This window comes from Muscardinus avellanarius (genome assembly GCF_963383645.1).
Source record: "Muscardinus avellanarius genome assembly, chromosome: 1".
Lineage (NCBI taxonomy): Eukaryota > Metazoa > Chordata > Mammalia > Rodentia > Gliridae > Muscardinus > Muscardinus avellanarius.
Genome location: NC_137786.1, coordinates 205410181 through 205428566, shown reverse-complemented (window position 1 = coordinate 205428566; position 18386 = coordinate 205410181). Strand labels below are relative to the sequence as shown.

Here is an 18386-nt window from a genome sequence, read left to right as displayed (position 1 = left end):
TAATAATAACATCATTTATAAAGGTAACATTTAAATTGAACTGCTTTAAAAGAAATGGAGCTAACAAATTAAAAATAGACAAATCTTAATAGATCTCTTCCCTATCATAGTGAACTGATATAAATGAATCATAAATAGGGTTAACCTAGTCATTTATCATATATACACTTATAAGTAAACAATCAAGAGATAATTATTTTGTAGTAGTTTTTATTCACAGGTTGTATTGTCCAGCTTTTAAAAAATATCTGATTATAAACCAGAACACTCATTGTTGGGAGGGGAGAAGTGGACGTCAGGGGAGAAAAGGGCACTAAGCACAGTCTGAATGTATGCCGTTTTCAATATGATCCACATAAAAAAAATAAATAAAAAAGAAGAAAGAAAATGCTTCCTTCATAATACAGAAAAGAACTTTAACTATGTTGAAGTCTTCACACTTAAAACAGCGGGCTTTCAGATAAAAAATAAAACTATCTGCTTACCAGTTTATGCTATTTTTATTATTTTTTTATTTTTATTATTATTTTTTTTGTGGTACTGGGGTTCCTGGAGGCCCTTCTACCTCCTGGCTACACTCCCAGACCTATTTTTACATTTTTATTTGGAAACAGGGTCTCCTAAGCCAGAGCACGCGGCTGGCTTCGAACCTGCGCGATCCTCCTGTCTCTGCCTCCCAAGCGTGGGGATTACAAGCGTGTACCACCACACCCGGCTATTTTTTAAAGGCTGTATGCTGTCCTTTCAAATTACTGGCCAATTACATAAAGTATCTTATAATGTTCAATACATTTTAGAGACTCTAGTATAAAACAACAAATTATTACCACCATCTCACAAAGTCATATGACCAGACTTCAAATAAGCTGGTGAGTCTTTAGAGGTTTTTGTGAAAGTATTATAGTTCCACAATAATATTAGCAATAATATATATATTTAGAATATATAAATTGGTAAAAACCTGTTATATACTATATTCTATATTGAGTTTGGATCTAAGATGCAAATAACTACTAAACTTTTACTGCTAAAATAGTTGTGTAGTAATATTTATATTAAAAAAATCCCCAACTAACCAAGTATAGTTGTGTAGTAATATTTATATTAAAAAAATCCCCAACTAACCAAGTGACCAAAATATTAAAAGCTTTAAAAAGTGGGGGTTGGGAGGATAACTCAAAGTAGAGAGCATTTAGCATGCACAGTGCTGTAGGTTCAATCCCTAGTACCAAAACAACAACAAAAAAATTGAAAGCTTTTTAAAAAATTAAAATGTCTAATGAATTCAACTGTGTTTATATTAAGGTGGCAAGGCAATATAAATGTTTGTAATTATATAGGTAAGCTTTGTAAAGTATAAACTGCTATATTAAACTATCACAAGTTGAATATCTTTTATCCAAAATGCTTGGGACCAGAAGTGTTTTAGATTTCACAGAAGTTCAGGTTTTAGTGTTCAGGATACTTCACTTGTATTATGAGAATATAATCTTTACTGGTAACATGGCTAATAAGTATGACTAACTTCATGGCAACTTTAAACCACTGGAGAAACAGGCATGGTGTGCACGCTTGTAATCCTTGTGCTTGGGAGGCTGAGACAGGAGGATTGCATAGGTTCGAAGCCAGCCTCAGCTACTTAGTGAGGCTCTCAGCAAACTAGAGAGACCCTGTTTCCAAATAAAATATAAAATAGGTCTGGGAGTATATCCCACAGGTAGAAAACCTCTGGGTTCCACCCCCAGGACCACCAAAACAAAACAAAAACAAAAAAAACAAAACAAAAACAAAAAACAAAAAACAAACCAAACCAAACCAAAACAAAACAAAGCAAAAAAACTGGAATAAAAAACAGGTATCTTAGCTATGATTTGTACCTTGGGTTTCACTCCATTCAAACAGTTATCATAATCTGCAGTTTTAATGTAGTTTGATGATGAGCTGGCCAGGAATAGAAAACATTTAACAGATACAATACAAAATAAAATTTAACCTGGGTGTGGTAGAACACACCTATAATCCCAGAACTTGGGAAGCTGAGACAGGATGATCCCAGGTTTGCAGCCAGCCTCAGCAAAGTAGTGAGATCCTCAGTAACTTGGTGAGACTCTGTTTCAATACAAAAATAAACAAGGGCAAGGGTATAGCTCAGAAGTTAAATGCCCCTGGGTTTAATTCCTAGTACCAAAAAATAAATAAGTAAAATAAATAAATATATAAAATTCATGCTGCTTGACAGTGGATATTCTGACTGGACAGGAGACCACTTTCCAGGTACCCTCAAAGCATCCATAATGTGTTCATTATAACGATGATGCTTACCATGATAGTCCTTATATAATGGGTTGGTTTCTCTCTCAGAACCAATAAAAGATTCCAGACCAACTACTGTATCTGATAACTTAGTGACACGAGCAATTATTGCTTTATTCTGTAAGAGAAAGAAATAAAACACTCATTTTATGTTTAAAAATATACTTCCTATACAGTTTAACTATGCCATATTGATGACATACTGTGGAGATAGACTGTCAATACAAAGATATAAAAAATTAAAGCTATTATAGGCTGCAAACAGGATGAAATATGCCCATAATTGGAAATTCTGAAACACAATAGGTATGCTACTCTAATTTGAAAGGCTGAGGGGAAAATATTGGTTATTTTTATTTGTCCTAAGGGCAAAGCTGCTTTTCTTTCATACACAATTATTTTTCAAATGACCTTGCCCACTGACCATTGGAAAATCTGGTAGACAACAGGATTCAGAAACAGTATAAAGTAAGGCAAAGGTTCCACTGTCGTCTGTCTGGTGGGACTAATTTCAGCCTTCTAACAGCTGAGGTCCACTATGACAGAAGCATGGAAGGGTCCAGCTCAGAGGCTGTAACATGGTTGGCTTAGGAGTCTTCTGACTTCCCTTCCAAGAAGCTGCCATTTGGTCCTGGGGTAACAATTAAGGCCAAGAAAAGATGGTAGATGATTAGCACTTAGACTAACAGCTTACCCTTTCTTTTCTAACACAACTCAAGATGAATTGAAATACTACTAAATAATACACTTTGAGAAACGTTGTGTTTTGCTAGATTAAGACATTACATTAAAGTTTCCAAAAGTAGTGTGTCTAGTTATTAAATAGTGAAAGTTATAAAATGCTCAGAAATTTATGGTTGCAAAAATAATGTCACAAATACGTTTACTTTTTTTTGAGTTGATTTGTTCAATGAAAATAGTCTTCTTTTTAGCCCTTGGCTGCACAATAGGTCAGAAAATTGTGATTATGTGCTCTAACATCTTAAAATTTTGCTCTAAAAATTTAGATAAGTTGAAATAAACTGGTATTTGCAAAATTTGGTAATTTACAAACTACCATTTTATATATCAGTAAACCCTATCAGTTTAAAAGTCATCTTTGAAGGAAAGAATGGGAAATGTAGAATAGTTAAAAGTTGTATATTCACCCATTTCATGCAATGTACCCTGTTAGATAAAAGGTCAAATATAATCAAAGATTTTCATTTTCTGAAAACACAACTGACAGCTGAGTTTACTGAAGTTTTTCTGGTTCTTAAGTTCCTTTATAAAGATTACATAAGAATGCAGAACAATGGAGGGAAGGTCAATGTTTCCTAAATATTTGATAAACATAGTAGTAGCCTTATATCCCCATACATTGTTCTGAACCGATTGGTTAACTTACACCTACAGCAGTATTTGAAACTATAAGGAGGTACAAGTGTTATATACACAATGCTTTGGCCTTTGATTCAGTGTTCTTAAAAAGGATCAGTATAAATAATTTTCTTTAATTGTCTTTAATACTTTCAATCACGTGGGCACAACTAAGTGTAGAAAAACAAACATAATTTGGAAATGCCCATTTTTTTCCTAAGGCAATTTTTCATTCAATGGTGAGAAAATAATCCAGATTGATTCCTTACTTTCAGTTCTGTGCCACAGGGGATGGTCCTACTCCAGAAATAACAGGGGCTTCAGAGGCCATAAACATGTTCCTCTCAATATTTCTTTAGCCAAAGACCATTATCTCAAACTCATCCAGGTTGGGTTTCAGCCAGTTATTCTTCACCCAAACAAAAATGTCTGCCAGACATTCCAACAGCTGGGAGACAGTTCACAATGAGTCAAGTTGAAAATGATTCATTGTGCTGAGTTCTGAACAATGTTGGGGTGGGGGTGGGGTGGGGCTGGGTGGGTAGTAAAGGGTGAGAACAAGTGGGAGATGAAGGAAAACCATGTGGTTCCCCCATCAAGAAGAGTCTTGGACAATAACCAGCAGCTCTTATCATTTCATTTTTAGTATAAATTCTCAACTGGGAAGAGTGTTCCTGTCATGGATCCTCAGATGATCAAGCACTTATAAAGGCTACTGACAATATTTCTTAATCAAACAGGTCAGATTTACTTTTATCTATAAAGAAAAGATGAAGCCTTTGTATCTAAGTATCTGAATCTAAAATGGTAAAGTCAATTTTTGTTAGAACTCAATTATTCAAAATTTCAGTGATATCAACTTGGGCCTTCTCAATTATATGAATAATAAAAATTGTAAGATTTAAATATGTAATTATTTCCATTCTAGCAGTATATAAGCAAGGTATTGTGTATTTAAATGGCTAAACTGACATTTGTTTATTTCTTTCATTTAGCCTTAAAATAAAATAATAAGCCATTAGCAACCTGTAATTTTTATCATTCTTTATAGGTCTTTTTAAAGTAGCTCGTGGGTGATAAAAAATCAATTATATACTTTGAAGAGGAAAACTAATAAATTCCAAATATAAAAGGATATACATGCTGGATTTCAAAATTTCTCATTTACATATTTTATTTATTATATTTCTAAGTTTCACAGGTTTATATCATAGTCATTAACTATAAACTAAATTCTACTTTAAAAGGTTTTGTGAAGTTTTAGAGCAATAATCAACTTTTAGTGATACTATTATCACAAAAATTTACATTTAACAGTTATCTTCTTGCTTTCTGCACAGCTATTTTGCAAAATAGTTTATATAATTTGGCAAACCAGATTAATTGTGAAAGTTGGGCAGATGTGTGAAACTACCCATAAAACAAAAAGCAATGGAAATTTTATAAGAATAACATCTAAGCTTCTGACTGAGATAACATTTATTTTCATAATAAATTCACTTAAACTTCTAGTTACTTATAAGAGCACAAAAGATACTTGGGCACATAAATGCAATTTTTTTTAAGTTAAAGGAAATGTTACAGATTATTCCATATGTCCAATATTTATAAGAAATATGGTCTGTGGATGTAATTCTATTTTAAAAGCATTTTTGTCAAATGGTCGTCTAAAGAAAGGTGAATCTACTTAAAATATTCTAAAATTAACAACATAAGAAAACTCTTAAAAGCATGATAATCACAATTCACTTTATCAGGAATACACTATGGGTAACAAATTGTCATAATATAACCCACGGTGTTCAGAGAGCTTAAGCCAATGATTGGAAATTCTACATCTTATCCTAACAGATTCTACATGTTTTTATGTTATTAACAAAGATGTAAGATCTTTCTGGTTCTTAGAATATAGTTGGAAATGAAAAAGTAAAGATATTTGTCCACCAATTGCTTGAACACAAATTTACACACAATTTTTGTGTTAATTTTGAAGTGATATATTAGTTTTGAATAAAGAACATCTGAGTTAAGGACGTTCAGAATTCGCCAGTACGAATAAATTAATGGTTACAGTACATGTGTGGCATAATGACATCACCAAGTATGTACAGTAATATTGCCACCCCTCCTCCTTGCCCATCTGGATATGAAAATCTAGGATGACTCAAAAATCCTTCTTCTACTAGACAAATCTCCTTTCGCTCCTGGGTGAAAGTTGTCAGCTCTGGAGAGCAGCCAAGACATGACTAGGAGGGAAGCCAGAAGAGAAGAGAGCCAGTGTCCAGGAGTTTTAAGACTTTGCTGGCAGTCTCAAATAGCATTGTAATAACTTACATAAAAAGATCTCAAATTTTTCTATTGCAGAGCAACTTTTTACTTAAATTTAAAATATGTCAAATGTTGTTGAAAATAAGCAAAGCAAATCAGATGATCCAATGTTCTTTCTTTTTATTCCAATTTTAATGGAATAAAAAAGCTTTTGTTCTGACAATTTTCTATTTGTTCTTTAGAGAATGGTAACATATTTTTATTTAGGGTACTCCAAATGCATTAAGTGGATTTTAAATGATAGAATATTAATTTAATGCTTCCTGTCAATTCAAAGCTCATAAAACAAAACTATACATTTTAAGAGATAAAAATCCAACTATTGTCCTATAAAGCTTCCATGATTTTCTAATAAAAATAGTTCGGGTACCAAGTTAACATTACCAAGAAAGAATGAAAATATTTCAAATCCTGTCTATTTCCTTATTTTCTTGGACCTAATTATCTCAATATAAAAGATGTAATTTGTACTAATACAAATCACATTTCCAGGAAATATTTTAGTTTAACCAATAATTTAATTATCAGTAAACTTAATGGGAATAAACCAATTGATATAAAGCATTTATGCTTTGCCTCAATATGAACAAGTTTTTGAGCTCCTCAACTCATATAATATTTAATAAAGACAGCAAACACAACATTAAAGGAAGAGTTCCCACTTAAGTATGGCATAAACATAGGATATGGATGAAAGAACTAAATTATAGTTAAACACTTAAAAAATATTTAAGTGACTTTAGGTTTGATCCTAGTCATGCTATAAAGGATGTGTGTGTGTGAGTGTGTGTGTGTGTGTGTGTGTGTGTGTGTGTCTTCACAAGTAAATATGGCCTACTCAACAACTCAATTCATGACATTTTCAAAGAAAATGCACAAAAACACAAATATGCCGGAAGTTACAGCATTCTTTGTCACAAAAGCCAAAAAATAAACTTGGACCAAAGGACAAACCTAGGGTACTTAATGAAGTATTTGTTTTCCTTGTTTATTAATGTCCTTCATTCTACTGAAATCAAGACTGTGAAACAAACTTTCCCTACCTTCCCCAGAGCTGATGACTCTCTTCTGTGGGTTAGATTTTATTTTATAAAAAAAATTTGACAGTGGGAAAGTATTTATGTTCATGATTATTTTGAGCTTATTAATAAGATTATACTTTGATCAGATAGGTGTAATTTTTGTTAATGTATTATTTGTAATAAAATAATGATATTATACTAAATAATTTATTATTGACTTTTATTCAAAGTTTCAATTAATTGAGAATATAGAGAAACTGTGGCAAATTGAAAATTTTGGTATAGAACACTCTCTTAGTAGCATCACATAATGATACACATATAGAGAAATCATAAAACATTTTGTTTTTTTTCCCTAAAGTTTACTTAACCTTAAGGTAAAATAAATTGTCTTTTTGTGTTTTCTATCTGATCAAATACTTGGTGTTCTAAATTTTGGTATAAAGATATTGGTTCTTTAAAATTGATGTTTTGGAGAATACATGATTTTATTTTCAGAAATATTATCTATATTTATACTAGGCTCAAATACTACAGATCTTGTAGAGGGTCTGTTTAAATCAGCCTGATTCCCTTTTTCAGTAAATTATTCTATAAAAAATTTAAAAACCTTACAAATTTGGAAAACTCCCACCCAGAACAAAATGCTCTAATGAATTTTCTAGACAGAATAATGGCATAATATTCAAAATTAATTTTAGTCATTTCTTACACTATATATAATCTAGCTCACGATATGGAAACTATTCACAGAGAAACTTGTTTGTATTTTATGCTTAATTTTTAATGGGTAACTGCTTAAATCAGAAATTTCATCTTACTCCTTTATATTTAAAATTTATATGATGCAATTTAGATGTAGAAATGCTCACACCCTGCCTGGAGAAACAATTGCTAATATCCAAATATCAAACAGAGCATCCAGCTGATGTTTGCAATGCAGTGGCAGGGTAAAGATACTAAAGTTTAAAATCAGCTTAGAATAATCCCATATTGAGTATAAAATGATAGCCTGTCATCAAGAGCAGGCAGACAGAGCCAGGTCCAGATGGGAGACTGGCTGGGAAAAAGGCTGAGGCAGGTGGGAAAATGATGGGAACCTGACAGAAGACAGGACTACTCCCTCTGCTGGTAAGGTCCTCACCTGCTTGAATTTTTAACCAATGCAACTAGCTTTCCTTTAATTATTTAAGATATAACCGATAAATTATGCAAGGTGCCCCTCTTTCAGTCTGCTATTCTATATTTGCACATTCTAAAACTCATGGTATCCTAGTTCCATCAGATTAACTTCTACTTCATCAAATATATGACAATCCCATGTTTCACTAGGAGGTCCAATTATTTGTCTTGTAATTTAATTATATCACAAGCATAAGCAAAACCGGAACTGCTTTTTATAACATACAGCCTTTCAAAATTAAGGATGCCTTTGAATAATGCTTGTTGAGCTATCTTTCTACTATATATTTCCTTGAGGAAAAATAAATCCTGGGCTATAGACTTCACAGTCTCTGAGGCCCTGCATAATGCCTCGTAATGAAATAATATAGAAATGAACCATATAAATCAACTATACAGGGAACAAGGAAACAGCATGTCACAGCAAAACAGCATAGATGTACAGCGCCAAACCTATCTGATAATCTAATGATCTGAGTTTACAGATATTATGTACTGATATGTAAGGAATTAAGAACTAGTGTTTACACAAAACATTTGTTAAATTTTACAGAAAAATTATTCGATATTTGATTTTCAATGTAAGTTAATAGCTGCAGCAAAAACATTTAGTAAAAACCTGTTTTAAGATTTTGGCCTACAACCAGAAGCTCCCAGAACAGGAGGGATCAGCTTTTTCACCCACTGTTCTCATCTGAATCCTGGCTTAAAAGCTATTCCAGCTCCCAGCTTTCCAGAAGGCTCCATCCCAGGAATCCTTGCCTGCCATTTGGTTTGCTGATTTTAATCTCTCAGGACTTTCTTACAGTGGCTCTACTATGCTGAACTGGCACTTGCTTCTAGAAGTGAGTTATTATTAAACCTGTAGGTCAATTGTGGCACTAACAACTCTTTGGAAGCTTTCAGCCACAGTGTACAATTTGCTAGTCTAATTAAATATTAATTCTAAGTGTTACATTTTGTGGCTAAGAGCTTTTATTTTCCATCATCAGCCTGGAAGAGAAAGAGGTTACAAGGCTAATTTAATCTCTCCTCTTGTCCTCCCCAATATTAAAGATTAACTACGTAGGGTGCAAAAACATTATTAAAGAAGCTAGAACTCTTTATATAGTAATAATAATGCAATTAATAGCAAAGGGCTAAAACATAACATTAGGACATAATATTTGACCTGGTACTTAAACAGCTTTAAATTATAATTAGTTACAGACATGTTTTGTCCCAACATTAAGAAAAACATATCTTTTGCCAAAGAGTTTTTTTTTAAAAGGGAAGCTATGTATTCAAGAATATAAACAGAAATAATTCAAAACTATATTTTGTCTCAAATATTTTAAGATAGATTGTAAGAGCAAAGACAAGAGGCTTAATAATTTTATTCATAAATAAATGCGAAAGTAAAGTGCTTTTCTGAACAAAAAAGTGATCTAGAAGATAGCTTATAATAAAAAAATAAAATATCCCCCCTTCATTTTTCTTCCATCATGTTTAAGGAGGCTGAACACATTGATCCCTCCCCCCTTCTGCTCCCAGAACAGTTGTGTCCATGCCTGGACACTGGGCATTATAAAGACGATGCAGTCCAGCAGCCAAAGATTCCATATGCCCAAGCAGATGACTCAATCTCCATACCGTGATGAGACACTCACCATTTATATTATTGATACATTTGAAAAGTTTGGCCCTAAATAGCCCTATAGCTAATAACCACTAACACTACAGGAATTATGTATAAATTACAATATGAACTATTAACATTACAAAGTTATTTAGAGAAAGCAAAAAGTCTAAAACCAAAATTATTGTTTAATAACAAGCTTACTGAATATGCTTTTATTATATTGAGGATAATTAAGTTTTTAAATGGCATTTATTCCTTTCAAAAATGCACCCACATTGGCAATTTAAATTTATTTTTATTTAATATGCATGCTTACACGAAGACAAAATGTTACATATACTGCTACTGATAGATATTCTATGTGAACAGAAACTTTAACAGATACTTTGGAGTTTACTTGTGCATAAAGTTTCAATCATCCTTGACCAAGAAAGTAAATGAAATATATGGTATATATAATGCACACAAGCTATGATTTGACTTTAAAAATTAATCAGATGCCAACACATGCAGTCTGAAACAGAAAAAATCTAGAGGTATAAGAATTTATAAATCTGAAGCCTATAATAGAGGATTGAAACATGGCTTCTACTATTTGCTTCATGTAAGTCTACTCACTAGACTTAAATGAAGTTATACAAATTTGATAAATATGGCATAAAATTAAAATGGGTTTGAGATGTTTCAGTTATTTTTTAATAACTGCTCTCTTTAAACTGTAAAACATGTTATTTTTCTACAATCAATTCACAGTTGTTAAGATATAGAACAATTAAGAGCAGTTTCTCAGTTGAGAATATCTTGATTAAAGAAAGAATTCATAAAAAAAAATGACACCCAGAATACCTGGTTTTGTCTTTTAGCAATTGGTAGCTATAAATAATAGAATAAATCTATAATATTCATTCTTAAACATTCTCCTTTATAAAGGCCACTAAAAACTATCAAAGATAAATTAAATATATGAGAGAAAATGGGACCTTCCTATAAGGAGGTTATGCATTCCTCTATCAACAATTATATAAAAATATTATGCAAAATTTTATGTTGTAAACTCACAAGCATCTGTTGTTAATGTACTAAAAATTACTTATAGTTCTTGTTTTAGGAATAAAAGATTTCACACTAGGAAAAATTCATAAGGCCATTGGATCCCTCATTTCACAATCCCTTATCAGTGGTTATTTCTAAAGCCATCCATTGCTTGATTTAGAGTTTTGTTGCTAAAATACCCAGCATGAATACAAAAGTTTATGGGTGTGAAAAGGTTTGTTCTGAATTTCTTTACATAGAACCATACAGAGAACCATTCAATTCAGTGGACTCAAAGATCTACAATATTAACATTATATAAAATTAACTTTTGCATTCAATTTTTAAGAGATGTATAACAATGCCCTTTCTTCTTGCTTTTCATCAGAAAATAAATTTTCCTTGGTATTAGCTAACTAGTGCTGGTAATAGTTTTCTTCAATGAGTGATCTGGGGGAGAATCCTACAGATCAAATTATTGTACAATAGTCATTATATGATAAAAACTGAACAACTTAAGTTGCAATGATGACAAAAATGCTATAGTCTTATTTTTATCCTGAAATATGTTCAGAATAAAAGAAAGTTAAAATAGCTTACCAATTAATGTTCTGTAAGCAAATACATTTAATGCTGGAAATTATTAATATGTTATAATTAATATCAAAGTTTTCATTTCTGTATTATAGTTAAGAAGAAATTTATTAGGTTGTATATATTTTAAAATGTTCTTAAAAGTATACATCATGACAGTTTGAATAAAAATTAGCAATGATAAAAGGCAAATATTATAAATTTCTAGAGCTATGAGAAATGTACAGAAAATTGACCCTCTTATTTTAGATATAATTCTAAGTGTTTCAATATTTATTTTCTGATGGTTTCAGGTAAAAGTAGTTTTAGTCAATAAAAGAGAACAACTTGTCACAGACTGTGCAAAAAAGTGCATAAACCAAGAGAAATTTTTCTTCTACCTTGCTAACAAAGTCATAATAAAGCACGAAACTTAAGGCTTTTTTTTTTTATTTCCTCAAAGAATACATGTTATCGGTCACCATTTTTCTCAAGTACACAACTGTCACTGGGAATTCAAAATAAAATGAATTCAAAAGGCACAAAATGTTTGCATCATTTGAAGGTGGATGACAAGTTTTTCTAGCAATAAATCAGTTCCCATTTATAGATTAGAAAGAAACTATGGTTTCATGTCTTGCTAGATATAGAAATCAATGTGTCCTTTTGTAACTACTTAAAAGTTGCTACTGCCTCCCTCCTCCCTGGGAAAAAAAAACTCATTAAAAAGTTTCAAAAGGGCTAAACATGTCAGTTTCTAGTAGTAAATGGTGTGGGGGGGGGATAAAATGTTGAATGTAGCTGAAAGATAACAACCTTTAATGTGAAAATTTATACTTAGGTTTTTAAAAGGTGACAAAATGTTCTTATAGTTAGTATGTAGGAAGTGTTTAAAGAAACGGTTTCAGTTATTTTTCTTAGATGCAACTTTTCTTTTGTTTTTGTTTTTTCTTCAATCCACAACAACCCTCACTCGATAGTAGAGTTTGAACAGTTAAGTTCTGAGAATGTGAGCAGCTGCTGTTATTATAACTAAAGGTCTGTCTACTGCTCCAGTCTGAGAGGCCACATGCTCGGCTGTCCTCTCGTCTTGCCATCCTCACCAATTAACTATTAACATGGAGGGCTGTACACATGCTCTTGGGGGCTCTTTAACAGGCTTCTTGGCGAGTGGAACAAGTACACAGCAGGGATCTGGGAACCAAGTAATGCTGGAATATAGGGCCGCCGTCCATACTTCAGCTCCTTCTAACAACACGTCCCTCTATAGTTCAGCATGTAACAAAGTCTGTATTTAACTTAGCTATTCTCACATACATTTTAGTATGATGGGCGGAGGCCACAACTATATTCTCGTAAGGGATGCGACACTACAATTATATTCTAATAAGAGATGAGAGCAGTAATACTATTACCTCAGGGAGAAAATTGTGTAACACCATATATATGTTTTAAGACATTCATGGTATTTTTGCCAAATAATTTTAGCATTTTCTTAGCTGATATTTAGAATTTATTTTTATACATTTGCTTCAAAGTATGGCTGTCATTTTTTCCTGTTTTGTTAATGGAAATAATCTTTAACCCAAAGGCAGTAATAAATTTCAAGTTCAAAGTTGTGAAGCTGAACACAAAATATTTCAAATGCAAATTTGAAAATCATTACTGTTCACTCTACTTGCAAAAGTCTTGTTTGAAAAATAAGTTAAAATCAGTTTTGAGTCTATATCATTATTTTCCCTATTTTAACTTTTCCCCCCTCTTTTGCAATTTCCTTAACTATGTGTTCCTTCCCTACAATGAAATTAAACATGGGAAGCATGCCAAAAGTACAATAAAGGGTAACTAATCATTACTGTACAAGTCTGACAGAATGCTAATAACTAAAATAAGAACACTGATTGGCTAGTTTACCACTCTTTCTAAGAGATGAAGATATTTTATATACTTTTAATCTAGTGTTACTTTTCCTATAGATTTTAATTGACAAAATTTTCAAGGATATCAAACTACATTTCTACTTCCTGCTAAAGATACTTTACTATCAATATCCACACCCAAGCATCCAAATACCTACATATACTAACTTTCTGTTCTATTCTCCTACCTTGCTGAAAAAGTTCCATGGGGACAGAATATTGGCATGTTTTATACTGTTTCCCCATGGTGCAAACAACAGTATCTGCTATATATATATTGAATAAATAAGCTAAGTTATTTTTAGTCATTCGTTCAGTACTTCAACCCTGACTTACAGTCTAGAGAAAGCAATGGTCATAGTAGAAAAGAATTCACATATTTTGTTCAAAGAATCTTGCTATAACATGGTGATGCTGCTAAGATCTGGGTGGATATCTTACTTTATCTATGCTGAACCCATGAAAAGAACCTGCCAGTGTTTTTATGAAGAGAATCATGAAGTTAAAGATATCTATTGCTTTTCTTTTTTCTCTTCCTCCTCCTCCTCCTCCTCCTCCTCCTCCTCCTCCTCCTCCTCCTCCTCTTCCTCCTCCTCCTCCTCCTCCTTCTTCTAGTGTTGGGGCTAAAGTCTATAGCCTAGTACACACTAAGCACATGCTCTACTGCTGAGCTATATCCTTGGTCACTCTGTTGTATTGATAGACTACATTTTACTTTATGTAGATGAATCTCTGTTCAAATTTTAAAATTTGGAGGTCTTTTAAAGTAATAAATAGTAAAGACAACAAGTGTTAATGTATGCTGAGTGCCTCCTATGTGACAGCACTGTATCAGAACACGTTATTGCTAATCCTCTGACTTAAGTAATTGGGGCCCCATGTTTACAGATGAAAAGGCAGAAGCTGCAAAAGTTAAGACTTGACTAAGACCAAATAACTCAAGTCTCTCTGCCTCTAAAAGTACAGGCTCTGTCACTGAATACTACTTTATACCTAATCTCTTTCTTAACTTTGACTTGATTTCCATACCTCTATCAAATAGGCAGCACAGGGTGCAGATTAAGAGTATAGTAAGTGGGGGGGCGGTAGGGGAATTGCTTAGGTTTAAATTCTGTCCTTCAGTAGCTGTGTGAGCTTAGGAAAAGGAAACAGGAGTACCAACCACACAGGGTTAGTACAAGGATTAAATGGGTTAATATTTAAAAAGAGGTCAGAACTTCATCTGGCCCACAGTAATCACGGTATCTCAGTTTTGAACATTCGTAGGTCTTCAACTATACTTCTAAACAGACTTTTTCCAGTTCTTACTTTCTTTCCTTAGCCTACTTTCATTGCCAATCTTTAAAAGTTAGACAGTTTTATCTCCTATTCATCTCATGGCTGAGTTAATGAAATTGTAAGTTTTACATTTTCTCCTGTGTTTAAAAAAACCAGCCGGGCGTGGTGGCGCACACTTGTAATCCCCGCGCTTGGGAGGCAGAGACAGGAGGATCGCGCAGGTTCTAAGCCAGCCGCGCTAGCTTAAGAGACCTTGTTTCCACATAAAAAAGTATAAAAATAGGTCTGGGAGTGTAGCCTGTGGGAGCTAGCCGGAATGTAGCCAGAGGTAGAAGGGCTTCCAGGAACACCAGTACCACAAAAAACAAAAACAAAAACAAAAACAAAAAACAATCAAATACATGGTCAAAAATTATGTACATGCACGTGCAAATATGTAACAACAAATCCCATTATAATGTATAACCATAATGCATCAATAAAAAAGGGAAAAGCTGGGTGTGGTGGTACATGCCTTTAATCCTAGTATTTGGGAGGCTGAGAAAGGAGGATCACAGGTTCAGGAACAGCCTACATAACTTAGTGAGGCCCTGTTTCAAAATAAAAAATAGAATGGGCCTGGGCGTATATGTCAGAGGTAGCATGTTTCTGGGTTTAATTCCAAGAACCAAAGTAAATTAATAAGCTTTAAAATGAAGAAGAAAAAAAAAAACCTTGACAAAAGAACAAAAACAATAATTAAAAAAAAAAGCTCTCAATACATGATCAGACATCACATTTAAAGAGCAAATGACTTTCCTCTCCTCTCTTCTACTTTCTTTTTTTTTTTTTTTGTGGTACTGGGGATGGAACCCAGAGGCTTTCTACCTTTGGGCTACACTCCCAGACCTATTTTATATTTTATTTGGAAACAGGGTCTCACGAAGCTGCTAAGGAGCCTCACTAAGTAGCTGAGGCTGGCTCGAACCTGCTCTCCTCTACTTTCTATATTGAAGATTTAACCCAGAGCCTCATACATACTGACTTACATCTTCATCCCTTTTAAAGTTATTTTTTTTGAGATAGAGTCTGAGATAGAGTCTCAGTATGTTGCCAAGTCTGATCTTCAACTTTTGATATTCCTGCTTGAGCTCCCAGAGTATGTAATCCTCAGATGGGATTACAGGCCTGTGTGCCTCCATGCCTAGTTACTTACTCATTTTGGTTTTGTTTTGTGTTTTGTGGTACTGGGGATTGAACCCAGGAGCATTCTAACTCTGCGATACATCCCCAGCCCTATTTTACTCTTTTTTTAAACAGAGTTTCCCTAAACTACTGAGGCTGGCCTTGAACCTGTGATTCTCCTACTTCAGTCTCCCAAGTATTGGGATCATAGGCATGTGATCACATGGAGCTTATTTGTTTTAGTATAGCTCAATTGATATCAGCGCTAGAATATTATAGGACAGCTTTATAATATTGTCTAGGAAAAAATTATAAAATGTGAAAATATTAGAAGGTTGTACATATTTCTTTTTAAAAAAAGGCAGTTTATATTTTGAGAATAATGTCTTAAAACCTGGTCACACTAAATAACTTTTAATCATCACCAAAGTCAGACCTTAAAATTTGCTATTTCCACTTCAAAGTAATCTCTTCAATGGTACATTAAGAAAACATATATTTTTTTTGTAGTTACAAAGGGTTTAAAAGTATTTGCAAATTATCAATATCAAAATACTGTTTCACATTTAGATATCCAATTCACCTCTCATGTAATCTATATTTGACCAGTGGTATAGGTAGGGCCTGAGTTTCTTAGGACAATGATAGTAAACCCATATTAATAGTTCTAACAATTAGGTGTTAAAAATAATTTTCCATGGAAGAATTAACATTCATTTAATTTGCATTTACTGAACACCCATTACATTAGTATCATAAAAGCCATACTTTTTATGGCCCCAGCTTCATAAAGAATACAATGCATTAGATATATATGATTATTTGAAATCACATATTTGAGGCAGACAATAAGTAATTTAATAAGAAGTACTACTACTTAAAACAGAATGAGTGAATATAAAGTATGTTAACATAAAATTAAAATTTCAACTAAGGAAATAAAAAATATTTGAGAACATCAACAATTCACATAGGAATACATCGATTCCTTAGTACAAGATCAAACTATAAGATATTTAGAAGAAAATACAGGAAGATCTTAGCACAAAGTCTGGTAAGATTGTAGAAGTGAAGGAGAGAAACCATTAATCATTTTGAAAATTGATAAGCCTAATCAAGATTTTAAACTCCAGCTGGTCAAATACTTTTTTTTTTTTTTTGGTGGTATCGGGGTTCCTGGAAGCCCTTCTACCTCCGGGCTACACTCTCAGACCTATTTTATCCTTTTTTTATTTTTGGAAACAGGGTCTCTTAAGCCAGTGCTGTTGGCTTCGAACCTGAGTGATCCTCCTCTCCTGTCTCTGCCTCCCAAGCGCGGGGATTACAAGTGTGCGCCACCACGCCTGGCCAAATACTTAAAAAAAAAAAATTAAAAGGCAAGTCACTGACTAAAGAAAATTATTGCAAATCATAGCTAAAATATATAAGAAATTTTACAGGTTGATTCTGAGTTTTCCCAATAAAAACATGAACAAAAGACTTGGACAAAGAAGATACTCAAATAGCCTGGAAGCACATAGATGGCCAATATCATTAGTAATCAAAGTAATGGAAATTAAAACCACAGTGTCATACTATTTCTCTACTAGTTAGGAAAGATGATTGTTCAAAAATCTTACCTGGATAAGATGCGTTGGCATTGTAATGATACAGGCTGACAACGAGGTGCGTAGAAGACCACGGAGAACATAGAGGAACTTGGTAAGACTGTGACTGCTGTCACAATTTTCTGTACAGCAAATGTCATCTCCCCATAAGGGTGAGCCAAGACTTTGAATTCCTATTCTTAAAATGTTTTTCTGCTTTTTCTAAAAGAAAGGGGGAGAGAGATAAACACATAAGGTTTTGTTAATCTAAAAAACACTTCTTTTATCTACCAGTTTTTACTTAATAACACAAGAAAAATATCAACAAATGTATGTGGTAAAAATTTATGCAGTATTAGTAATAAGACAGTACAAAGGAAGTCTTTTAGATTACAACAATAAACAAAGAAAAAAAACAGAACAAAGCCGGGCAAGGTAGTGTATTTGCAGTTCCAGTTATTTAGGAGGCAGAGGTACTTAAATCCACCTGAGCCCAGGTTTTCCAGAGCAGCCTGGGAATAGGCTGAGATTTCTGTTTTCAAACAAACAAACTTATTTTTTTAATTATTGGAAAATTTGAAGAGCATGACAAGCCTCAAAATTTCAATTGTCTAAATCTTACCAGTGATATTACACTAAGAATTATTTTTGAGGTGACACAGATAATATATAAAAAATCATAAACAATAGAGAAAAGGCTAAATTAGAATATTTTAAAACCTATTCTTAGTTTAGAAAATTATAGTTTTTCAATAAACTATAAATTGTTCAGTATTTCTCACTGAACTATATTCTACCTACTGCCTAGTTTTTTGTTTAAAAGATGTTTAAAAATGTGCAACTTTTTGGCTTATATTTTATTCTTCTCTAGTTTTTTCTTTTTATAATAATGAAGTTCAACATTTTTCATAAAATGTAATAGGTGAACATTTATAACTTCAAACTACTGATGTTAAGATCATAATAGTGAATCGTATCCCTTAGGGAAAAAAATACTTAAACATCATAA

The 18386-nt window shown here is 32.9% G+C and overlaps 1 protein-coding gene across 2 annotated transcripts in view; it reads right to left on the bottom strand.

Annotated features, from left to right (window-relative positions):
- Window positions 1-18386, bottom strand: part of ELP4 (elongator acetyltransferase complex subunit 4) — a gene marked incomplete at both ends in the record, with an annotated part of 241013 nt that overhangs the window by 142806 nt on the left and 79821 nt on the right. For both annotated transcript variants that reach the window (XM_080714478.1, XM_080714479.1), the window contains 2 exons: window positions 2323-2431; window positions 17411-17599. In XM_080714478.1, coding sequence (XP_080570604.1) covers window positions 2323-2431; window positions 17411-17599 — 298 coding nt within the window. The remainder of the gene's footprint in view (window positions 1-2322; window positions 2432-17410; window positions 17600-18386) is intronic.